Source organism: Lepisma saccharinum, chromosome 10 (genome assembly GCF_977018435.1).
Source record: "Lepisma saccharinum chromosome 10, izLepSacc3.1, whole genome shotgun sequence".
NCBI lineage: Eukaryota > Metazoa > Arthropoda > Insecta > Zygentoma > Lepismatidae > Lepisma > Lepisma saccharinum.
The window spans coordinates 85,926,413-85,953,225 of NC_139238.1; the positions used below are offsets into that span (position 1 = coordinate 85,926,413).

Sequence of the window (26,813 nt, forward strand, 5' to 3'; positions counted from 1 at the left end):
TTCTTGGCAAGAAAACAAAGCATGTAATAGAATTTGTGTAACGACTGCGAGGCCTTGAAAATATATAAATAACATACCGTAAAAAACTACACAAGAAAAAATCTCAGAATATATATATAAATAACATACCGTGAAAATAACACATAGAGCATCAACATGAAGCCCAAGGGTGTCGTGTACCAGATACCATACTCCAATCTAAAAAATCTAGGTGCCCTCGATGGGTTACTCACCAAGAAACAACGCGAGAAGAAACGTTCTTGCTTGTCGAAAGGACATGGAATGAAATTGCTGCTCAGTACACCTCAATTGAAAAGATTGCAGTGTTCGCGGAAACAGCAAAAGATCGGAGGTTTCATATTCAGCATCCCGGCCATCCTGGCAGCATTGGGGGCCGTTGGAAGTTTGGCCGGCGGAAGTGCCGCCATCGCGAAAACCGTCATCGACTCGAAGAAGAACAAGGCGGAATTGGAAGAACAGAAACGTCACAACCTGGCCATGGAGAAGAAAGGGAAGGGCGTAATGAAAAAGTTTAAAAAAAAGAAACAGAAGCACTCACCAACCGAGACATTGAATCTCTGATCGGACCGTTACAAATCAAACACTTCAGAGGAGTTTTCATGTCCGACTCGTTACCTTCAAGCGTCAAAAGAAGAGAATGCGGAGTAGTCAACTTGGACGGTCAAGAAAATCCAGGCACGCATTGGATATGTTACCACAAAAACAACGATGATAAAGCATTCGTTTTCGATTCTTTCGGAGGTGTTCCACCTACAAATTTAGTTTATTATCTGAAAACAAACAAAACCTCTATATACTACAACGACGAACGCATTCAAAATTTCGGAGACGTGAACTGCGGTCATCTCTGCCTCTCCGTGCTCGCGTTTCTCTCTAAAATAAATAACCCTACGATCGAGGATTTCCAAAAAGCATTGTGGAACCTCAAACAGCATCACTAAGATGGGCGTGTTCCATCTCACGAGTGAATCTTCAATCTTGAAACTCACGCTGCACGACGACATCGTCTATCCTAAATCCGTGGCTCTGCGTGCATTCTACAGCATGTACCTCATACCCAATGTTACGCAGCACAACAACAAAATTAGCGTCGGAAGCGAACACATCGTCGTCACGCCAGGACAATACAATCTTTCCACTTTGCAAGCTCAATTACCCAAAGGCACATACCTTTCTCAAAATTCGGTCACGCACAGAGTGGAAATCCTATCCGCGACGGAGACCGTGGACCTGGGCACCATGGGAGAACTTTTAGGTTTCGAGAACGACACCAAACTCGAAGCTGGCATCAAGCACGTAGCAGCCAACATTCCTAAATTCTTGGCCATAGAGACTCTGAACGTACACTGTAACGTGGCCGAAGGCATGATCACGAAATCTTCGGACGGATTGTTAGGAAGTCACAAGCAGACGGGAATCATAGCCACTTTCAAACCAAGTTCCGAGTTCATGGAACCGATCATCTACACGCCCTCTTCGCCGATCTATTTTCCAGTATGTCGCAACCGCATAGACAACATAGAGTTGGTGGTGACGAACGAGAAAGGAGACGTGGTGGATTTCGCAGGTGCCACTACAACGGCCATCGTGGAGATCAACATATAATAAATAACCATACATGTAAAATGGAGCAAATCGAAAGTTACGAATTGCAATCTTTCCCTCCCAACCGTCGCACGTTCGCCAATCTGAACGAAGCGAACAGGGAGATCGAATACGACGTGGACGTAGGCGACGGGTTCATTCATCCTCACAGAGCAGACCTCTACCTTCAATTCGACGTGGTGAAGAAGGAAAGCGGAGACGCGTTTCCCGCAGCAGCAAACTTGATACTCGTGGACAACTTCGTGCCTCACCTGTTCTCGCAGGTGGAGGTGAGGAAACACAACACCGTCATCGACAGAATAGATTATCCAGGCATCACGTCGACGGCAGTGGGAACGTTGAAATTATCCAAAACGGACGCAGCGTACTACCAGGCCGGGGGATTCGAAGCCGGGACCAAAATATCGACGAGAAGTCACACGGTGCTCTTCCCCATGCGTCTGCTGCCGGGATTCTTCTCGGACTACAAGGAGATCATGTGGAAGGGAGGACTGCGCGTCACGTTTCGAAGAGCGGCCAACGACAACAACGCACTGATGCGATACGCTACTTTGGGTCCGGACGGCACCACGCCGATAGCCAACACTTTACCCGAAGCAGCCAAGTGCGTCATCCGAAGCATGGAATTGAGAATGCCGGTGGTGGAATACGAAACGAACTACGCCCTCAAGTACAAAGCGGAGATCTTGAAAAGTCCGCAGGTGTTGATTCACTTTCACGGTTACCAGTGCGTGCAGAAGATGGCGTCGGGAAGTCACATGGAATTCGACGTGACGACGCAGTTCAACAACATACAGTTCGACATGCCAGATTTCGTCGTAGTGCTCTTTCAGACCGGGAGGGACAAGAATCAGGAAAAAGATTCCAGCAAGTTCGACGACTGCAAGATCAAGAACGTTTATCTGAAGAATGGACGCAACGAAGTGTTCCCGCGCGAGAATTACAACCTCGACATGACCAAAAACGATTATCTCAAACTTTACGAAGCGTTCTCGGCTTACAAACGCGTGACCGAGGGAAGTGTGGACATGTACTACACGCCCAGCGAGTTCAAAGCACGGAGACCCATGACCGTCATCAACACATCTAAGAGAAAAAAAGTGGTGGTCAACGATCGAACCAACATCAAGGTCGTCTGCGAGTTCCACGATGCCTTGCCCGAGGATACCCTATGCAGTGTCATCCTGATTGCAGAGAAGTCCTTCGCCTACGACGTGAAGAACGAGAGAGTCACAGAGCAGTTTTAACAAGTTTTTAACATCTCTTTTCTTGCACAATAAGTAATTTTTTGTACTAGCACAATCAGTTACAATAGCACAATACGAATTTCACTAGTTCAGATCAGTTACAAATGTCAATTTCGTTAGTTATCAGTTACAATATCTTTTTGCACTATAGCACAAGAGACAATCAGAAAATTTGCACAAAAAAAATTTGTTGTTGTTTTTACACGTGAAAATTAACAATAAAATTTCTTTTTTTTGTCGTTTCAGATGCTGTCGAAACATCAAAAACACATACACACACACTAGAAAAAAGCATGCAACTTTATTTGTAACACATACACATACATTCTCCATCTTCATCAAGAAAATATTAATAATAAACATAATTATTTTTATCTATATCTCACAATAAAACTCTATATCCAAAAATATCACAACATCAAATAACACTAGAGTCGTTAGTACACATTGCATGCATTACGGAGGTCCTCTGTAGGGTTTCATGGAAGTTTGGGAAAAAAAAAAAAAAAACACGTGAAACTCTACAGAGGTGCGGTAATCTATAACCGCAGCCATTAGAAAACTTTTACATTTTTGGTTGGGCACCACGCACCCTGGCGAGGTTATAGGGGCCAGGCATCCTAAAAACAACAATTATTATTTTGTTTGTTTGTTTGCGTCACAATACATATGCGCGCGTGCGCGTGCGTGCGTGCGTGTGCGTGCGTGCGTGCGTGTGCGTGCGTGTGCGTGCGTGTGCGCGGCACGTCGTTCCCCCCGAGAGAGAGAGAGAGGTTTACAAAGGTCGCGATATACAAACGTTGGCCCCCGGGAGTTGGAAAATTACGATGTGGCGCATTCGCTCATTACCGTTGCCAGCCACGGGTCTCTCTCTCTCTCTCTTCATCTTACACCAACGTTGGCATCTCTATTTTCTTTTAGTTGTAAGTAAATTGCCAACACACTCTAGTTAATAACGCTACATATTATACGCACACACGCACGCACATACTGCGTTGCCATCCACACATCTCTCTCTCTCTTTTACGGCAGTGCCGGCTCTCCTTGTTTAGTATATGCAGGTTGGCAAAAATTGCTTTATGCGCTGTAACGCAAGCCTCGAGCAAGTTGCCGCCTCCTTGCTTTAGGTTAGGTTAGACCCAAAAACAAAAATCTTGGTAATTTATTTTCGAGTGAGAAGTTGGCAACGCTGATTTTTACTTGAAGGGCGGTCAACCAGGTTGATTGCACAAGCAAAATTGCCAGCTCCTTGCTTTAGGTTAGTTTAGACCCAAAAAACAAAAATCTTGGTGATTTTTTTTCGAGTGAGGAGTTGGCAACGCTGATTTTTACTTGAGGGGCGGTCAACCGGGTTGATTGCACAAGCAAAATTGCCAGCTCCTTGCTTTAGGTTAGGTTAGACAAAAAAGCTGTGGGTAAGCTGTCGGTTGTTTAACTCTTCCCTTTCTCTTTTCTTTTCTTGTAAAAGGCTATGGCAAAGTACCAGTGGGTTGGCAACCTTGCTTTATGCACTGTCAACCAAGCCTCAAGCAAGATTGCCAGCTCCTTGCTTTAGGTTAGTTTAGACCCAAAAACAAAAATCTTGGTAATTTATTTTCGAGTGAGAAGTTGGCAACGTTGATTTTTACTTGAGGGGGGTCAACCGGGTTGATTGCACAAGCAAAATTGCCAACTCTTTGCTTTAGGTTAGTTTAGACCCAAAAACAAAAACCTTGGTGATTTTTTTTTCGAGTGAGGAGTTGGCAACGCTGATTTTTACTTGAGGGGCGGTCAACCTGGTTGATTGCACAAGCAAAATTGCTAGCTCCTTGCTTTAGGTTAGGTTAGACAAAAAAGCTGTGGGTAAGCCGTCGGTTGTTTAACTCTTCCCTTTCTCTTTTCTTTTCTTGTAAAAGGCTATGGCAAAGTACCAGTGGGTTGGCAACCTTGCTTTATGCACTGTCAACCAAGCCTCAAGCAAAGTTGCCAGCTCCTTGCTTTAGGTTAGGTTAGACCCAAAAAAAAAACCTTGGTGATTTTTTTGAGTGAGGAGTTGGCAACACTGCGAGAAAATACCTCAAGCAAGATTGCCAGCTCCTTGCTTTAGGTTAGGTTAGACCCAAAAACAAAAACCTTGGTGATTTTTTCGAGTAAGAAGCTGGCAACACTGCTCACCACTTCAGCTCACCACAAGAGGTTGGTGAACCCGCCCACTTGCTCTACTCCTTTCGTATGAGCTTCACACCATCAGTACATATATTTTGTTTCCTTTATTTTCCAATCTTAGAACCTAATAATCGCCATTAAATGATTACGTGATTGATGTACTTTCACCAAAAGTGATTCTGATATCTACAAAATCCTTATGTACATTATTCTATAAATTATTTATTTACAATGATTTAAATCATTGCTTTTTTTAAAAAAAAATCACCTGATTTAAATCTTGAATTAAATCACGATTTAAATTAACCTGATTTAAATGAATCCACCATGTTGCCAAGTTCATACTTCTTAGAGTCTCTTCAGTAAGATCATTACGATTTTTCTTCTACCTTATTTGAGCTAATTTTCTTGCAACAATCGTCATTTGCGTTTGGAAAGGTTAGATAAGGTATTTCTCGCCCTCACATCTGAATCGGGCTCTAGCGAGTCAAGAGAAATGCTACAACATACATGAAACGCCTGTTAGCTATGCAACCAAATATACTACGGGGACGAGTGTGTTGCATAGGCAATAGGATGAAAAAGCTAATGATAAAAGTGAAAGCTAGATTGGGTGGATGTCAGTGTTTATTTGGTGATGTCTTCTCTGACAACAACGTATACTCTATCCCGGCTATCTCTGGAGCAAGACCGCGCATATCACGTTATCAAAGCGAATCAGCACACGCTGCTGCGAATCCTGGTAACTACAGTCGCTCCCCGCCTCCACGCAATATTGTTTCCTCTAGCGTGTTCATTGGTGGAGACGTCACACGTTCCTACTTGCGCAGAGATTTGTTTTAGTTCGTTTCCTCCAGAGATAACCGAGACAGGGTATTGTTAACAGTTCATAACTTATCTCTATCTTAAATACTTTGTACAATAAAATCTAGTTTGTCGTAATTTGATTGGAACACACCTTTTTCTGATAAATGAAATTTCAGATAATCAGAATGATTCAAAGTTTGACACCATAAGACAACATCGTTGTTAGTGCAGATAGTGGCAAATGGAAAAGGTTGGGGGAAGGTGGTTGAAAATATGTGGTTTTCAATCTAATGTGCTTGAATTTTGAACGTAGAACCGTACTGTACTAGGTATAATAATCTCTAATCATCGTCATCAATTCTAGATTTACCAAACATGTTGCGCAACGAGACACTTTCATTTCTCATTAAGGCACGTAAAAGCGTACAACCTCAACGGTGCATTTTATGTTGAAACTTCACTACATGCATTAATAACGGAGTTATCCTATGGCGTCAGACCTTCGAATCACCCTGTATATCCCAGATTATTTCAAATCCAATACCGACTTTTCTGATACTATGTTCTCTTCTCTTTGCAGCCAATATGCACATCAATAACCCAGAGCAATGCCTCAGTGCTAACTCAGGAGTGAGTGAAGCTGTGGAATTATCATTGAACCTGTTGCTGATACTGTTGCTGCTTCTGGTGTAGGAGGAAGGGAACAGCAGAACAATTGAAGATCAAGCATTTAAAGAAAACCTTCATTTTGGTCCGCGATAAAAAAGGGGGCTCACCAGAAGCCGACCCAATAGGAAAAGAGAAAAATTCAAACCAAATCAAACGGTTGGTCATTCGCGTTTGTTTGTACATTATATAAAAAAGGGTCTCAGTTGTATCATAGGCAAACCATCAGGATGAAGGAGGAATGTTTTAAAAACAAAAACAAAAAGTTTTCAAATTCAGGCTAGTCTCGACAAAGCCTTTCTCTGAATCAAGAAAGACCATAAGATTCGAATTAGTTTATCCAGATATTCCACAACTAACTCCTGTGTGCTTTCTCAGTACTTGTGGATCTCTTTTTAGGGGGCAACTTCCTTTTCCACAATAGTCTTCTCTTAAGCTAATCTTCAAGCAACTCCTACACGTTCTTTCTATGATCAGAAACTTTAGGCGGATACTACGGTTCAACACGATTATCCATTTTCGTTACACTAAATAGCCAATAGTGAATATACCACAGCATCAACCTTATGGGGGTGAATATATCCCCCGGTTTTTCTTCCAAACACTTCGCTTAAGATATCCAGAGGGGGCGATCGGCACTCTGACCTGAAACATATCCTCATGGTGCAAAAATTTCCCAGTATTAACCTGGGAAATCATGTTATAATACAAGTAGGTAGGATCATTTCGTTTTTGAGAAACACTTAATCACGTAGCGCAAATAGAAGAAGATAAAAAAAAACTAGGATTGGAACCGTTGTTAAAGCGATTCTTGCAAAAAGCGTGTATTATCACAAGGACAAAGCTGGGAACAATATTTGACTGTCTGAAGTTTACTCAGATGCTTGAAAAATACCCAGAAAACTAGCAAAAAAAATGGCATCTGCCGATTATAGGCAGGGGAAGTTTAGTTATATATTAAATAATTTTGTTCTTCGAACTTGAACTTATACATATACATAAATATATTAAATATAGAACATTTTGCCTTTGAGGGTGGATAGTGAAAAAAAAGTTACATTTTTTTCGTGAAACTGCTAAGTGTGTAAGTGTGGAGACTGATCCTGTCCTCTTGAAGCGCAAGATATCTTCTAGACAGCGGCCGAGGAAGGATGGAATGAATATACAGAAAACATGTGTGTGATGATTGTATGTGAATCCAGTTGGCTTCTACATATCATTGAATCAGGTAAGACCTAATTCGTTTTCTTATGTCAATCTATGTTTCCTATTTCTTTAATACAGGGTTTTCCAAAAGCCCTTCCCACATTTAAATTCACTATAACTTTGTAACGAACAGAGAGATATGGTGAAGTGAAGTAAAGTTTGTACTGCACAGCAGTTTTTTTAACGTTTTACCTGGCAACGCTGCGCATTGAGAGGATCGCGTGACTGCAAGCGGTCAGGTGATTCAAAGATGGCGTCAATTCAAGAGGCAGGTAGATTGTCCGCAAATGACCCACATCATGGCCTGTAAAGTCGCCAGACCTGCCTCCGTGTGACTCTTGGCTGTGGGGATATGTCAAGATGGAAGTGTACGCAGAAAGCCAAGAGATCTGTAGTCATTGCGGCCATTTGGTATTCAGGCGAGATTGCAGGAATGCATCGATGTGAATAGTGCCCAGTTGGAGGTGTGGCGATGAGGATGACGACGGACATGCAGTGTTGCCACATAAAACTTTAAAGACTGCTGTGAAGTATAAACTTTATTTCACTGTAATATCTCTGTTCGTTACAAAGTTATAGGAAATTTAAATGTAGGAAGGGCTTTTGGAAAACCCTGTACTAGGTGTACAAACTGATTCTCGGCCCCCTAAATTAATTAGCCCATTTGTACAGCGTGTCCCAAAATGATTAACGGGATTTCAAGTACTTGGTATATTGCAACAGACGAAGGTGAAAGTTTATATCGTCCATGTATGATAAGAACGGCTGTGGAAGTTTGCTACCCCATTACAAGATGGCGACTCCCGTGCAGAAGTCCTTTTGTGTCATGGAATTTGCAAGGTGAGGTTCTGCTGTCTCGGTTCAGCGATTGGAAGTGATCCTCCGTCCGACAACATTCGTCGATGGTTTAATTACAGAGGTCTCCAAACTCACCGAGCCACTGAGCTACTTCCCACATTTTAAAATACTTGACGAGCTACCAAATGTGGATTGGATCTTTTACGATCCCTTGTTGGTTTATAAAAACTTTAGGATATATATATATATATATATATATATATATATATATTAACAGCAATAAGACGCCAGGAGCCTCGGGTTCGAATCCCGTCATGAGCATGTTTTCTTTTCGAGTGTCCCTTCATTAATTTCATCATATCATCAATCATCCTCATAGTGGCAGATAAGCGACGCTAAATAGCCAAAATCAAATCAAATCGCATCAAATTATTATTTATAATTTCTCTGCAACATACAGAAGCTGTCATTTCTCAAAGAGAGTTCAAAACATGTAAATCCTTTTCTAAAAAACACAATCCAATTTTAGAACTTGCTTCTAATTATTATCATCTTGTTTCTTGCCATGTTAATAAAGATGACTCATTTTCATCCACAATATTTGTTAGGTTGGATGCAGAGTTGTCCAGATGTTCGTCTATCGGCAAAAGCAGATCTTTCTGACACTCAAATATTGCCGCTCTTATCTACAGTCTATTCTATCCAAACTCCTCACGAGCTACTGGAAATAACCCCGCGAGCTACCGGTAGCTCGCGATCGACGGTTTGGCGATCCGTGTTTAATAAGTTACAAACTTCAAAGAGAAGGGTTCTGGACGTCCAAGTGTGTCGAACGAAAGTGTCACGAAAGGTGTTCACATTGAACATTTATAAGGTACTATGTAAACTTGTTGAGTTGTTATCTACTCCTATGTAAGCTTTGTCCTTGTACCACATATATAAGGAAAATTAAAGGACTATGAAATCCGGATAATCATTTTGGGACACTCTGTATATTGCGATTGTTCAAATTGGAACTTTCCTCGCCATGTTTAGGCACTCCAATACCAGCCTAAAAAGATAAAATACCCGATCAGTAGACGACGTAACATAAACAAGCAGTAGTGAGCATGTTGTTCGAGAAGCAGCACGTCAGGCACTACATTCTCTTTGCGTATCAACTGAAGAAAAATGAGAAGGAAGATGAGGATGAATGGTAATAGAATGAAGGATCAACACATGTGGACAGCAAGCACATAACATGAGCCCCACTGAAGATTATACTGACTGTGCGTGCAGACGCCAGAACCTCGCTAGCCTGCAAAATGAATTCCAGGGTGAACTACTTAAAAAAAGTCACCTTCTCTATTACCTACTATCAGCGTCAAATATATCGAGCCATCTGTTTACGTGGTTGTAAAATTGTACTCCATGGAAAGAAAAAAATCACATATATCTCATTGGAAAGCTTCAAGTATCTATTTTTAAGAAGCATTATCAGATAATTAATCTCTATTTTCTTATTGTAACGAACAATTCCCTGAAAAGTATAGTTTTTCTTCCAATTTTTAAGAACGGGTAACTTAACACCATACAGTTCATAATCAACTTTACATATAATACTGAGATATTGAGTATTTCAAGGTTGTTTATTTGTGCACCTCTGTGGAGAAAATCAAATGCAGATCTTTAGTAGATACTTCAAAAATTTCCAAAAACTTAATATGCTGACCAAGGCAGAAATTTATTTTATTATAAAACATAAACTAAACGTTACGTTTCAACCTTCTAGCAAGGTCTTCTACAGACTCTGTACCAAATACAAATGAAATAAGGCACAAAACAGGAAGATACAGATATACACAAAAATCACTCCCCTCCAGACACAAGATGAGGGGATAGAGTGGGATAAGGCTAAGCAGGTAGGAAGGGAGAAGAGAGTACTAGTGAGAAAATGGAAGGAGGCCAAGGAAATAGAGAAGAAAGGAGAATAAGCCACAATGAACTGAAATGGGGGACTGAAGATAAACAAAGAATGGAAGAATGTGTTAGAAAGAGTGGAAAGGACAAGAGCGATGGAGAAGAAAAGAAGGAAGAGGAATGAAGAAAGAAAGGGTATGGAAAAAGAGGGTGAGATAAGGAGTCCAGCCACGTTCCAGATGAAAGGAAATGTTTATCTAAGTCGCCTGTCAGGTGAAACAACAGTTGACAAGAGAAGGTCACCTGGAACACCTGGAAAGGAATGTTAAAGATAAAGAACTTTATAATGATCTTGTGTCTGGGGGAGTGATTTTGTGTGTATATATCTTCCAGTTTCATATGTTATTTCATTTGTATTTGGTACAGAGTCTGAAGAAGACCTTGCTAGGTTGAAACGTAACGTTTAGTTTATTTTTTAAAATAAAATAAATTCTGCCTTGGTCAGCATTTTGAGTTTTCAGTTATCAAGGAAACAAGGCTTAATGGTGTTTTCAAAAATGGATATTTTAGGGAAACGTGCAAACTTGAAATGCATTATGTATTCTTAGTTTTTGACAAGGAGTTGTTCCGTTTTATTGAGAATGTGATGCTTGCAAAATTTCGTTCGTTCCAGTAGTGGACAATTAAATCTCTCAGGGGTACGTAACCATAGAGAAGAGAACATCCAAGGCCTTAATAACAGTTTGGGACAAGCTGCTATTACAGTGGTGGACAAAGGTATTTAGATGAGGAACCTCTGTCACACAGAGGAAGATTAGAACTTGCTGAGTCTACGTCTGCCTCCTCCCGGCGGACTAAAATCTGGGACAGCTTTAAAGGATGCTATCTCTGCTCCCCAACGGAGGAGACGACAGAGATCTCCTCTCCAATAGAACCCAGTACCCCTGGCAGCAGAGAATGACATTATCTCTCCCTCGAAAACAAGCAATAGTGACGGATATGTGCAACAAATATTTCCATTAGAATTCAAAAACAGAATCTTAAATAAAAGCAAAACAGACTGCTTCTTTTCACAGTAGTAGTGTAATTGGATTGTTTCAAAGTCGTACTTAGTAGGTATTCTTTTTTTTTATCAATTGAATATTATTTTTTGACATATTTTGAAAATTTTTTGTCGATGTTTTAGCGTTTGACGATTTTTCAGTGCAATTTTTACTGCATCTCATTTTTTTCCTACTCGTACTTGGTAGGTATGCATTTGTAGCTTTTTTTTTATCAATTGAAAATCAGTTTTTGACATATTTTGACAAATTTTTGTCGATGTTTTAGCGTTTAGCGATGTTTTTGTAAAATTTCCTATTTTTCTTTTTTTTCCCACTCGTACTTGGTACGAATGCCACGATCTTACGTGATATAACTTAACCTATTTTTTTTTTTTTTGTGCTAAACTACACGAGAGCCTCTACGTGCTTTGACCTATTTTAGAGTAGAACTATAAAGACAGAGCTGCAACCGAAAGTGAGGCTCGAAGTGAGGCTCGGTGAGGCTCGACTTAATGGTTTGCTCTTGTAAGACATAAGCCTTATTTTCTCGCAGTGTTGCCAACATTTTACTCGAAATAAAATCACCAAGGTTTTTTTCTTGGTCTAACCTATGTTATTGAACTGCGTTGTCACGTCCAAACCTGCATGACTTCCGAACACTATTGGTTTTATTCATATTTTTTTTACGTATAGGTGTACCTGATGAATCTGCAAACAGATTTTTCCTAAGTCTTACAGTTTCTAAGATAACCCCACTTCCGGTTGCCATTTTGGATTTCTGAACATAGGTTCTATTCATATTTTACTTACATATAGGCGTACGTGATGAATCTGCAAACAGATTTTTCCTAAGTTTTACCGTTTCAAAGATAACCCCACTTCCGGTCGCTATTTTGGATTTCCGAACATAGGTTCTATTCATATTTTACTTACATATAGGCGTACGTGACGAATCCGCAAACAGATTTTTTTTAAGTCTTACCGTTTCAAAGATAACCCCACTTCCGGTCGCCATTTTGGATTTCCAAGCATAGGTTCTATTCATATTTTACTTACATATAGGCGTACATGACGAATCCGCAAACAGATTTTTTCTAACTCTCACTGTTTCCAACATAACTAGTAGACCAAGTGGGCGGGTTCTGCAACCTCTTTTGGGGCTCAGGGGGCTCGCAGTGTTGCCAGCTGCTTATTCGAAAAAATCACCAAGGTTTTTTGGTGTAACCTAACCTAAAACAGCAAGGAGCTGGCAATTTTGCTTGAGAGTTCACAAACCGGAAGTGGGGCTCAGGGGGCTCGCAGTGTTGCCAATTTTTTAATCGAAAAAATCACCAAGGTTTTTTTTTGGTCTAACCTAACCTAAAGCAAGGAGCTGGCAATTTTGCTTGAGAGTTCTGCAACCGAAAATGGGACTCGCAGTGTTGTTAACTCCTCACTTGAAAAAAATCACCAAGGTTTTTGTCTTGGTCTAACCTAACCTAAAGCAAGAAGCTGGCAATCTTGCTTGAGGCTTGTAGTCCAGTTTAGACAGTTCAACGCCCTCTTGTGAGGAGCTGAGTGAGGAGCTCGCCTGGGGCTCGCCAAACCTCAAAAACTCACTTTCTCTCCACGTTCCGCGCCTCATTTATTGCGCTGACGATGTTTCACAGCGTAGAAAACAGCACCAAAACATCAAAAACTCATTTTGATTATTTGGAGCTCACCAAAACCTCAAAAACTTATTTTTATTAATTGAGGTTCACCAAACCTCAAAAACTCTTATTTTCTCTCTATGTTCAGCGCCTTATTTATTGTGCTGACACAACGTGATGAGTAAATAATGCAGTCTCTTATTCTTGAAGGATGAATGCACCTTATCGTAATTTTCCAAGCCCCGGTCAAATGTTTGTATATTGTGACCTTTGTAAACCTCTCTCTCGGGAACGATGTGCCACACACACACGCGCCCGCGTGCCTATATTGTGACGCAAACAAACAAACAAATAATATTTTTTTAAGATTCTTGGCCCCTAACCCCACTTCCGGTCGCCATTTTGGATTTCCGAGCATAGGTTCTATTTATATTTTACTTACATATAGGCGTACGTGATGAATCAGCAAACAGATTTTTCCTAAGTTTTACTGTTTCCAAGATAACCCCACTTCCGGTCGCCATTTTGGATTTCCGATCATAGCTTCTATTTATACTTTTTCTCACATATAGGTGTACATGATGAATCACCAAACAGATTTTTCCTAAGTCTTACCGTTTCCAAGATAACCCCACTTCCGGTTGCTATATTGAATTTCCGAACATAGGTTCTATTCATATTTTACTTACATATAGGCGTTCGTGGTGAATCAGCAAACAGATTTTTCCTAAGTCTTACTGTTTCTAAGATAATCCTACTTCCGGTCGCCATTTTGGATTTCCGAACATAGGTTCTATTCACATTTTACTCACGTATAGGCGTACGTGATGAATCCGCAAACAGATTTTTCCTAAGTCATGAATTGGAGGGTTCTATGGCAATTTATATTAATTCTCGTAAGAGAACAGAAAACACAAAAAAAAAAACAATACTGTGGTTACTACAACAAATAGTCTTCTTCAACCTCTATCCAACAAACCAAAAAAAAAATCATCATCCTAACTAGAACCATGTAACTAACATTGTGATGACTCATATTAAATACCTCTTAATTGTATTACTTATAAGGGTATACTATTGCACAACGTTTTTGCAACAAGTTATTACGTAACATTGTGATGACTTATATCTAATGTCCTTCGTTGTATTAACTATAAGGGAGTAAACTATTACACAACATATTGCAACAAGTTATGACGTAATGTGATGAGTCATATCTAACGTGGCGTCTTCTGATTGGTTAATTATTACAAATGTTTTCAATACGGTCCGCGCTTTTATTATATAAGATGGCATACACTGCAGATCAGTCAGTCTCGTGAGAGCAGCCGAAGAGTATGGACGTCCTGTTGCAGCGCTCCTCGTTTTTTGTAAAAAAAAAATAGGTATTTAACTTTTTTTGAAGCTACATACCATCTATTATTTCAAGTTTAAAGGTGTTTCACGTGGTTTTTTATAGTAATTTCGACCAGATTGAATTTTGACGTGATCGTGCATTTTCTATTTCACCTCAAAAAATTCTATATAAATAACATACCTGAAAATTGTATCGCTATATACTAGACTTTTTGATTTCTGTGATTTTCGAAAAAGCAATGGCATCCACCACCAGTTTCAATCGTAAAAATGATAAAACTGAATGTGTTACTTGTGGGAAGCTAATCTCAAGGAACAATTTATCGGTACACAGGGCAAGATGTAGCGAAACAGGTTCGAGAATTAATCGTTCGTCATCTTCTAAGTCTTGTGCTCGATGCGGAAAGATGATCAGCATTACAAATTTAAGTAAACACCTCAAAATTTGCAAACCATCGACCGAACAAGGAACATTGAAAAGAAAAATCGATGATCCAGGAACCGAAGCTTCCACTTCTAAGCAAATTAAATTATCCAATGAACGCAAACCAATTAGATCTGCATTCAACGACCAACTCCAGGATTTTTCAATTAAGTCAGAACCAGGCCGTGACATCCTTAGTTTCTTGGACGAAACGAAAACATCTGTACTAAATATTTTGAAAGATAAACTTGAAAACAACTCTATAAAAGTATATGTTGTTCTGTTTTCCGAATACGAGAAAGTCGATGGCACAACGAGTATTTTTTATCATTGTACAAAAAACCAGACACTTTATTTTGCTGACGTCGAAAATTTGGACAACTTCTATTATAAAGTTTCCAACGAGCTGGTTAAGAAACATGACGATTTCGAGGCTAAAGGGTCGGGATGGTCTCTGTGTGGAAGTCCTCACACGTTAACTGTTTACGTGAACCAATTCTCGCCTCTTCGTGCATCCAGCTACGTCCCTCTTCCACCGAACATTCAACACAAGAGGGCTGTGTTAAATATACAGAACAGCGATAACAAGTGTTTTCTCTGGTGTGTGTTGGCTGCACTGCATCCTGTTCATTGCAAAAATAATCCAGAACGGATTTATCATTACAAGCAATACGAGTCCGAATTTGAAAGTGTAATGTCTGGCATCGAATACCCGGTGATATTGTCGGATATAACAAAGTTCGAAAATCGTACAGGAAAACGCATCGCTATTAATGTGTATTCCTTCACGTCAGATAAATATCTCGTGCATCCCGTCAGGATAAGCGATATCGACGATGACGATGCTTGTGTAATAAATCTTCTTCTTATTTCCAACGAGGATGTTCATCATTACACGCTAATTCGTTCTCTATCACGTTTGGTCAGAAGTCAAACTACCAAGTATGCAAACAACATCGAAGTTTGCCCGAGATGCCTAACCACGTTCGACGATCGTGACCGACGTGATCATCAAAATCTTCATAGTCGTCAAATTGCTCTGGAGAAACTTGCCGAACATAAAATTTATTGCGGTGACAACAGACCGGCTAGAATGTTGATGCCCGAAACGAACGAAGTCGAAGAATTCAAAATGCACAAGGCATTGTTGGAACATCCCGCAATCATCGTCGCAGATTTCGAGGCGTTCCTCAAACCACTCTCCTATTGCGAACCGGATTCTGAAATTTCCTCCACAACGCCGTACCAGCTTCATCAACCTAATAGTTTCGGCTATGTTGTTGTGCGACGTGATAAAATAAATGAAGCATATATATACCGCGGGCCAAATGTAATCGAACACTTCCTGGAAAAAATGGTGGAGGAGGTTGAGGTAATTGGTAGCGTACTGCTTACATCAAAACCGATGGCACCTTTAACTGAAAATGAACTTCAAAATTACAATTCCACTGAGGTGTGTCCGGTATGTGATCAAAGTTTTACTGATGAGAACAAAAAAATATTCCACCACGATCATTTCAGCGGAAACTACATAGGTGGAATTTGCAACACGTGCAATCTTAAAATCCAGAAACCTAAATTCATCCCCATATTCTTTCACAACGGAAGCGGATATGATTTTCACCACCTGGTGAGACATCTTGGCTACGATCCGAAACGTATAGGTGTCTTGGCCGAGAATGAAGAACGCTACATTAGTCTCAGCAAGCAAGTGTCGATTCCGGGAACGAAAAATACAATCGAGATGCGCTTCCTGGATTCGTATAGATTTCTCTCTGCAAGTCTGGATGCTTTAGCGAACAAACTCACCGACGATCAATTTAAAATAACTGGAGCTAGTTTTCCCAACGTAGACATAGAACTCGTTAGACGTAAAGGGATTTATCCTTACGAATACGTTAGTGATAATTCTAAATTTAACGACGACGCTCTTCCACTTCCAAGAGAATTTTACAGCAGACTCAGAGAGAAAGGAATCACGGACGAAGAATACCAACATGCGCAACTCATGTGGGAGAAATTAGGATGTAGGACACTCGGAGACTACCACGATGCCTACTTAAAATTAGACGTGACGATACTCGCGGATGTTTTTCAAGCGTTCAGGAAAACAGCAACGAATATTTATAAATTAGATCCAGCGTATTTCTACAGTCTACCGGGATTAGCGTGGTCGGCAATGTTATTCCAGACAAAGGTCAAGCTGGAACTGATATCGGACGTTGACATGTTGCTATTTATCGAAAGAGGGATACGAGGTGGAATGGTGCAATGCGTACAGAGACATGCAAAAGCTAATAACGTACACATGAAAGAAGATTACGATTCAAATCGAGCATCGAATTACATCTTCTACTCTGACGTTAATAATCTCTACGGACATGCCATGGTACAGAAACTTCCTTACGGGGGATTCGAATGGTTAGATCCCACTTCGATAGACATTATTCATTTCGACGATAGCGAGTGTGGTTTCTTCGCAGAGGTAGATCTCCAATTCTCCGACCACCTGCACGACACGTTTTCGGATTTGCCTCCGACTCCCGAAATCAAATGTCCACCCGACTCGGTTCAAGACAAGCTTTTGTTAACATTGGACCCTAAACAGAGATACGTCGTCCACTACAAGAATCTCCGGTTTTTGATTGGGAAGGGTGTTCAGATAGTGAATGTTAGACGAATACTAAAGTTTAAACATTCCACGTGGTTAAGACCTTACATAGAAACTAACACACAACATAGAACAGCTGCCACTTCCGATTTAGACAAGGACTTCTTTAAATTAATGAACAATGCGGTGTACGGAAAGACCATGGAGAATGTTAGAAAGCACGTAGACGTGAAATTAATTTCCGATAAGAATAAATGTCGGAAGTGGATAGCCGATCCTAGATTCAAGTCGAGAAAAATTTACAACGAGAATTTGGTACTTTTCAACCTAGATATAAAATTGATGAAATTTAGAAAACCAATTTACGTTGGTGCAACGGTTCTCGACTTGTCGAAACTTTACATGTTTGAATTTCATTACGACGTGATGAAACCCTTCTACAATGATAAGATATCACTTTTGTACACGGACACCGACAGCTTCATTTACAGCATACAAACACCTAACCTATACGAAGACATAAAAAATTCTTCCATGCTCGAGTATTTCGATACTTCTGCGTATCCTCAACCCAACAGATTTGGAATTCCATCTCGTAACAAAAAAGTCCTAGGTAAACTGAAAGATGAATGTAACGGTGATATTATTGTCGAGTTCGCGGGTTTGCGTTCGAAGATGTATGCCATGAGAACAGAGAGTAGCGTCACGAAGAAAGCAAAAGGTGTGGGCAAGAATACGGTGGAGAACAAACTCACCTTCTACGATTACATCGATTGCCTTTACTCACAATCGACGATACTAAGTATAGAACAAAGAATCCAAAGTGTAGACCATGTGATTACAACAAACGAAGTTAGGAAAGTAGCATTAGATCCGCATGACGATAAAAGATGTATTTTGTCTTGTGGAATCCACACGTTGCCTTGGGGACACTATTGTTTAGAAATCAGTAAAAATTGTAGGCAATGCAAATGAAAAAAAAACTTTAACTGTCTCACATACACAATAAATAACTAGCAAGGACAATGAATTTCTTTGGTTTCCGAAAGCAAACAATGGAGACTGTACACCGCACGGTAGATCATGAATTTCTACCTTCCATGTTATCTAAACTCAACGGCCTGTTGATCAATCAATTTTTGGAACGCTGCTCTTCTTGCTGGAACAGTGACGATTTCGGATTCGCGACGATCGACATGACGAGGAAACCCAACGACGGAAAATACAGAAACAAAATCAACGACTTTCTAAACGTTGCAACGTTGTGAGAAACGTTTCTCACAACGTTGCAACGTTTAGAAAGTCGTTGATTTTGTTTCTGTATTTTCCGTCGTTGGGTTTCCTCGTCATGTCGATCGTCGCGAATCCGAAATCGTCACTGTTCCAGCAAGAAGAGCAGCGTTCCAAAAATTGATTGATCAACAGGCCGTTGAGTTTAGATAACATGGAAGGTAGAAATTCATGATCTACCGTGCGGTGTACAGTCTCCATTGTTTGCTTTCGGAAACCAAAGAAATTCATTGTCCTTGCTAGTTATTTATTGTGTATGTGAGACAGTTAAAGTTTTTTTTTCATTTGCATTGCCTACAATTTTTACTGATTTCTAAACAATAGTGTCCCCAAGGCAACGTGTGGATTCCACAAGACAAAATACATCTTTTATCGTCATGCGGATCTAATGCTACTTTCCTAACTTCGTTTGTTGTAATCACATGGTCTACACTTTGGATTCTTTGTTCTATACTTAGTATCGTCGATTGTGAGTAAAGGCAATCGATGTAATCGTAGAAGGTGAGTTTGTTCTCCACCGTATTCTTGCCCACACCTTTTGCTTTCTTCGTGACGCTACTCTCTGTTCTCATGGCATACATCTTCGAACGCAAACCCGCGAACTCGACAATAATATCACCGTTACATTCATCTTTCAGTTTACCTAGGACTTTTTTGTTACGAGATGGAATTCCAAATCTGTTGGGTTGAGGATACGCAGAAGTATCGAAATACTCGAGCATGGAAGAATTTTTTATGTCTTCGTATAGGTTAGGTGTTTGTATGCTGTAAATGAAGCTGTCGGTGTCCGTGTACAAAAGTGATATCTTATCATTGTAGAAGGGTTTCATCACGTCGTAATGAAATTCAAACATGTAAAGTTTCGACAAGTCGAGAACCGTTGCACCAACGTAAATTGGTTTTCTAAATTTCATCAATTTTATATCTAGGTTGAAAAGTACCAAATTCTCGTTGTAAATTTTTCTCGACTTGAATCTAGGATCGGCTATCCACTTCCGACATTTATTCTTATCGGAAATTAATTTCACGTCTACGTGCTTTCTAACATTCTCCATGGTCTTTCCGTACACCGCATTGTTCATTAATTTAAAGAAGTCCTTGTCTAAATCGGAAGTGGCAGCTGTTCTATGTTGTGTGTTAGTTTCTATGTAAGGTCTTAACCACGTGGAATGTTTAAACTTTAGTATTCGTCTAACATTCACTATCTGAACACCCTTCCCAATCAAAAACCGGAGATTCTTGTAGTGGACGACGTATCTCTGTTTAGGGTCCAATGTTAACAAAAGCTTGTCTTGAACCGAGTCGGGTGGACATTTGATTTCGGGAGTCGGAGGCAAATCCGAAAACGTGTCGTGCAGGTGGTCGGAGAATTGGAGATCTACCTCTGCGAAGAAACCACACTCGCTATCGTCGAAATGAATAATGTCTATCGAAGTGGGATCTAACCATTCGAATCCCCCGTAAGGAAGTTTCTGTACCATGGCATGTCCGTAGAGATTATTAACGTCAGAGTAGAAGATGTAATTCGATGCTCGATTTGAATCGTAATCTTCTTTCATGTGTACGTTATTAGCTTTTGCATGTCTCTGTACGCATTGCACCATTCCACCTCGTATCCCTCTTTCGATAAATAGCAACATGTCAACGTCCGATATCAGTTCCAGCTTGACCTTTGTCTGGAATAACATTGCCGACCACGCTAATCCCGGTAGACTGTAGAAATACGCTGGATCTAATTTATAAATATTCGTTGCTGTTTTCCTGAACGCTTGAAAAACATCCGCGAGTATCGTCACGTCTAATTTTAAGTAGGCATCGTGGTAGTCTCCGAGTGTCCTACATCCTAATTTCTCCCACATGAGTTGCGCATGTTGGTATTCTTCGTCCGTGATTCCTTTCTCTCTGAGTCTGCTGTAAAATTCTCTTGGAAGTGGAAGAGCGTCGTCGTTAAATTTAGAATTATCACTAACGTATTCGTAAGGATAAATCCCTTTACGTCTAACGAGTTCTATGTCTACGTTGGGAAAACTAGCTCCAGTTATTTTAAATTGATCGTCGGTGAGTTTGTTCGCTAAAGCATCCAGACTTGCAGAGAGAAATCTATACGAATCCAGGAAGCGCATCTCGATTGTATTTTTCGTTCCCGGAATCGACACTTGCTTGCTGAGACTAATGTAGCGTTCTTCATTCTCGGCCAAGACACCTATACGTTTCGGATCGTAGCCAAGATGTCTCACCAGGTGGTGAAAATCATATCCGCTTCCGTTGTGAAAGAATATGGGGATGAATTTAGGTTTCTGGATTTTAAGATTGCACGTGTTGCAAATTCCACCTATGTAGTTTCCGCTGAAATGATCGTGGTGGAATATTTTTTTGTTCTCATCAGTAAAACTTTGATCACATACCGGACACACCTCAGTGGAATTGTAATTTTGAAGTTCATTTTCAGTTAAAGGTGCCATCGGTTTTGATGTAAGCAGTACGCTACCAATTACCTCAACCTCCTCCACCATTTTTTCCAGGAAGTGTTCGATTACATTTGGCCCGCGGTGTATATATATGCTTCATTTATTTTATCACGTCGCACAACAACATAGCCGAAACTATTAGGTTGATGAAGCTGGTACGGCGTTGTGGAGGAAATTTCAGAATCCGGTTCGCAATAGGAGAGTGGTTTGAGGAACGCCTCGAAATCTGCGACGATGATTGCGGGATGTTCCAACAATGCCTTGTGCATTTTGAATTCTTCGACTTCGTTCGTTTCGGGCATCAACATTCTAGCCGGTCTGTTGTCACCGCAATAAATTTTATGTTCGGCAAGTTTCTCCAGAGCAATTTGACGACTATGAAGATTTTGATGATCACGTCGGTCACGATCGTCGAACGTGGTTAGGCATCTCGGGCAAACTTCGATGTTGTTTGCATACTTGGTAGTTTGACTTCTGACCAAACGTGATAGAGAACGAATTAGCGTGTAATGATGAACATCCTCGTTGGAAATAAGAAGAAGATTTATTACACAAGCATCGTCATCGTCGATATCGCTTATCCTGACGGGATGCACGAGATATTTATCTGACGTGAAGGAATACACATTAATAGCGGCGTTTTCCGGCACGATTTTCGAACTTTGTTATATCCGACAATGTCACCGGGTATTCGATGTCAGACATTACACTTTCAAACTCGGTCTCGTATTGCTTGTAATGATAAATCCGTTCTGGATTATTTTTGCAATGAACAGGATGCAGTGCAGCCAACACACACCAGAGAAAACACTTGTTATCGCTGTTCTGTATATTTAACACAGCCCTCTTGTGTTGAATGTTCGGTGGAAGAGGAACGTAGCTGGATGCACGAAGAGGCGAGAATCGGTTCACGTAAACGGTTAACGTGTGAGGACTTCCACATAGAGACCATCCCGACTTTTTAGCCTCGAAATCGTCATGTTTCTTAACCAGCTCGTTGGAAACTTTATAATAGAAGTTGTCCAAATTTTCGACGTCAGCAAAATAAAGTGTCTGGTTTTTTGTACAATGATAAAAAATACTCGTTGTGCCATCGACTTTCTCGTATTCGGAAAACAGAACAACATATACTTTTATAGAGTTGTTTTCAAGTTTATCTTTCAAAATATTTAGTACAGATGTTTTCGTTTCGTCCAAGAAACTAAGGATGTCACGGCCTGGTTCTGACTTAATTGAAAAATCCTGGAGTTGGTCGTTGAAAGCAGATCTAATTGGTTTGCGTTCATTGGATAATTTAATTTGCTTGGAAGTGGAAGCTTCCGTATCTGCATTATCGATTTTCCTTTTCGATGCTTGTCCGGTCGATGGTTTGCAAATTTTGAGGTGTTTACTTAAATTTGCAATGCTGATCATTTTTCCGCATCGAGCACAGGACTTAGAAGGTAACGAACGATTAATTCTCAAACCTGTTTCGCTACATCTTGCCCTGTGTACCGATAAATTGTTCCTTGAGATTAGCTTCCCACAAGTAACACATTCAGTTTTATCATATTTACGATTGAAACTGGTGGTGGATGCCATTGCTTTTTCGAAAATCACAGAAATCAAAAAATCTAGTATATAGCGATACAATTTTCAGGTATGTTATTTATATAGAATTTTTTTGAGGTGAAATAGAAAACGTACGACGATCACGTCAAAATTTAATCTGGTCGAAATTACTATGAAAAACCACGTGAAACACCTTTGAACTTGAAATAATAGATGGTATGTAGCTGCAAAGAAAGTTAAATACCTATTTTTTTTTACAAAAACAAGGAGCGCTGCAACAGGACGTCCGTACTCTTCAGCTGCTCTCACGAGACTGACTGATCTGCAGTGTATGCCGTCTTATATAATAAAAGCGCGGACCATATTGAAAACACCTGTAATAATTAACCAATCAGAAGACGCCACGTTAGATATAACTCATCACATTACGTCATAACTTGTTGCAACATGTTGTGTAATAGTTTACTCCCTTATAGTTAATACAATTAAGAGGTACTTAATATGAGTCATCACAATGTTACGTAATAACTTGTTGCAAAAACGTTGTGCAATAGTATACCCTTATAAGTAATACAATTAAGAGGTACTTAATATGAGTCATCACAATGTTAGTTACATGGTTCTAGTTAGGATGATGATTTTTTTTTGTTTGTTGGATAAGGGTTGAAGAAGACTATTTGTTGTAGTGACCACAGTATTGTTTTTTTTTTGTGTGTGTTTTCTGTTCTCTTACGAGAATTAATATAAGTTGCCATAGAACCCTCCAATTCATGACTTAGGAAAAATCTGTTTGCGGATTCATCACATACGCCTATACGTGAGTAAAATGTGAATAGAACCTATGTTCGGAAATCCAAAATAGCGACCGGAAGTGGGATTATCTTGAAAACAGTAAGACTTAGGAAAAATCTGTTTGCGGATTCATCACATACGCCTATATGTAAGTAAAATATGAATAGAACCTATGGTCGGAAATCCAAAATAGCGACCGGAAGTGGGGTTATCTTGGAAACGGTAAAACTTAGGAAGAATCTGTTTGGTGATTCATCACGTACACCTATATATAAGAAAAAATATGAATAGAACCTATGTTCGGAAATCCAAAATGGCGACCGGAAGTGGGGTTATCTTGGAAACGGTAAAACTTAGGAAAAATCTGTTTGCTGATTCATCACATACGCCTATATGTAAGTAAAATATGAATAGAACCTATGCTCGGAAATCCAAAATGGCGACCGGAAGTGGGGTTAGGGGCCAAAAATCTTAAAAAAAATATTATTTGTTTGTTTGTTTGCGTCACAATATAGGCACGCGCACGCATGTGTGTGTGGCACGTCGTTCCCCCGAGAGAGGTTTACAAAGGTCGCGATATACAAACATTAGCCCCCGGGAGTTGGAAAATTACGATATGGTACATTCGCTCATTACCATTCCCAGCTATAAGTTTTTCTCTCTCTCTAGCCCTTGCCAACTAAAAAAAAGTGTAGGTAGGAGTTGGCAGCACTGCGAGAAAATAGAGATCATGCCTTACAAGAAAAAACCATTAAGGCGATTTTTATTTGATGACGTTGAACCCGTGTAGTGTTCCCATCCATCCATCTCCCTCTTTTACGGCAGTGCCGGCTCTCTTTGTTTAGTATATGCAGGTTGGCAAAAATTGCTTTATGCACTGTAAGGCATGCCTTAAGTAAGGTTGCCAGCCCCTTGCTTTAGGTTAGGTTAGACAAAAAAAGCTGTAGGTAGGCTGTCGGCTGTTTAACTCTTCCCTCTCTCTCTTCTCTCTCTTTTTTGTAAAAGGCTATGGCAAAAATACCAGTAGGTTGACAACCTTGCTTTATGCACTGTAAGGCAAACCTCAAGCAAGGTTGCCAGCTTCTTGCTTTAGGTTACGTTAGACCAAAAACCTTGGTGATTTTTTTCGAGTAAGATGTTGGTAATACTGTGTCCGAAAATAGGGGGGGGGGGTTTATGCCTTACAAGAGCAAACCATCAAAGCAAGCCCCACCAAGCTTTACTTTCGGGTGTAGTGTTGCCAACACTGCGAGAAAAAAATTGCCAGCCCCTTGCTTTAGGTTAGGTTACCCCAAAAACCTTGGTGATTTTTTCGAGTGAGAAGCTGGCAACACTGCGAGAAAAAGGTTGCCAGCTCCTTGTTTTAGGTTAGGTTACCCCAAAAACCTTAGTGATTTTTTCGAGTAAGCAGCTGGCAACACTGCCATCAAATAGAGCTCATGCCTTACGAGAAAAATCCATTAAGGCGAGCTCCTCACTCAGCTCCTCACAAGAGGTTGCAGAACTCTCTAAACTGGACTACTAGTTATCTTGGAAACGGTGAGACTTAGGAAAAATCTGTTTGCAGATTCGTCATGTACGCCTATATGTAAGTAAAATATGAATAGAACCTATGCTCAGAAATCCAAAATGGCGACCGGAAGTGGGGTTATCTTTGAAACGGTAAGACTTAGAAAAAATCTGTTTGCGGATTCGTCACGTACGCCTATATGTAAGTAAAATATGAATAGAACCTATGTTCGGAAATCCAAAATGGCGACCGGAAGTGGGGTTATCTTGGAAACTGTAAAACTTAGGAAAAATCTGTTTGCAGATTCATCAGGTACACCTATACGTGAGAAAAAATATGAATAGAACCTATGTTCAGAAATCCAAAATGGCAACCAAAAGTGGGGTTATCTTGGAAACTGTAAGACTTAGAAAAAATCTGTTTGGGGATTCATCATATACACCTATACATAAGAAAAAATATGAATAAAACCAATAGTGTTCGGAAGTCATGCAGGTTTGGACGTGACGACGCAGTTCAATAACATAGGTTAGACCAAGAAAAAAACCTTGGTGATTTTATTTCGAGTAAAATATTGGCAACACTGCGAGAAAATAAGGCTTATGTCTTACAAGAGCAAACCATTAAGGCGAGCCTCACCGAGCCTCACCGAGCCTCACTTCGAGCCTCACTTTCGGTTGCAGCTCTGTCTTTATGGTTCTACTCTAAAGTAGGTCAAAGCACGTAGAGGCTCTCGTGTAGTTTAGCACGAAAAAAAAATAAATAGGTTAAGTTATATCACGTAAGATCGTGGCATTCGTACCAAGTACGAGTGAGAAAAAAAAAATAGGAAATTTTACAAAAACATCGCTAAACACTAAAACATCGACAAAAATTTGTCAAAATATGTTAAAAACTGATTTTTAATTGATAAAAAAGAAGCTACAAATATATACCTACCAAGTATGAGTGGGAAAAAAATAAGATGTGGTGAAAATTGTACTGAAAAATCATCAAACGCTAAAACATCAACAAAAAATTGTCAAAATATGTCAAAAAGTGATATTCAATTGATAAAAAAAAACAATACCTACTAAGTATGACTTTGAAACGGCCAATATAACTGTCTATCTGAAGTATTAAGCTGAATCAAATAAGCGAAGTCCTCTGTAAGCTTCTCCAATTCGTCGACCAAAGCGTCGTTCCACTTATGACCTACTGCCTTGCTGACCACTTCCTCTCTCTCAACTCAATCCCAAAAGTCAGTCCCCTCTCAGCTTGTCTCACCTCTATATTACTAGGCCATCGAGCTCTTCCTCTATGCCGAATCGTGTTATTAATTGCCACCATGCAAACCGCTGACTCTATAACCAGAAGTATTACCTGTTTCCTGAATGCTCAGGAGGTTTGCATGGCACAACACAATGCATTGTAAACATGCCTCAGAGGTTGAGACAACTGAGAAAAACAAGTGAATGTCCTGGTCAACGTGAAGCGTTCAGAGAGACTTAAATAAAATAAACATATAATCTTAGGGATTGATACGGAATTTGTAATTACCAATATTGGTCTTGGTTTGACAGCTATCATTGGCACACATTTTAAGTTTTTTTTTGCATTTACCACTCTGGTTTTTCACGAGTTTTAGGGAGGACTGTAGCCCCATCAGCTCCCCTTGGGTACGCCAGTAGAAAAAGAGAGAAATAATCAAGACTGGCAAATACATACAATATATATATAGGGAGAGACAGAAAAGTAAAAGAG

The 26,813-nt window shown here is 40.1% G+C and overlaps 1 protein-coding gene across 4 annotated transcripts in view; it reads left to right on the plus strand.

Moving 5' to 3' along the window:
- LOC145994004 (acetylcholinesterase-like) overlaps positions 1-26,813 on the plus strand; it is a 476,238-nt gene that overhangs the window by 428,705 nt on the left and 20,720 nt on the right. For all 4 annotated transcript variants that reach the window (XM_083130064.1, XM_083130065.1, XM_083130066.1 and 1 more), the window contains one exon: positions 6,406-7,719. In XM_083130064.1, the coding sequence (XP_082986190.1) occupies positions 6,406-6,518 (113 nt within the window). In that variant the 3' untranslated portion in view covers positions 6,519-7,719. The remainder of the gene's footprint in view (positions 1-6,405; positions 7,720-26,813) is intronic.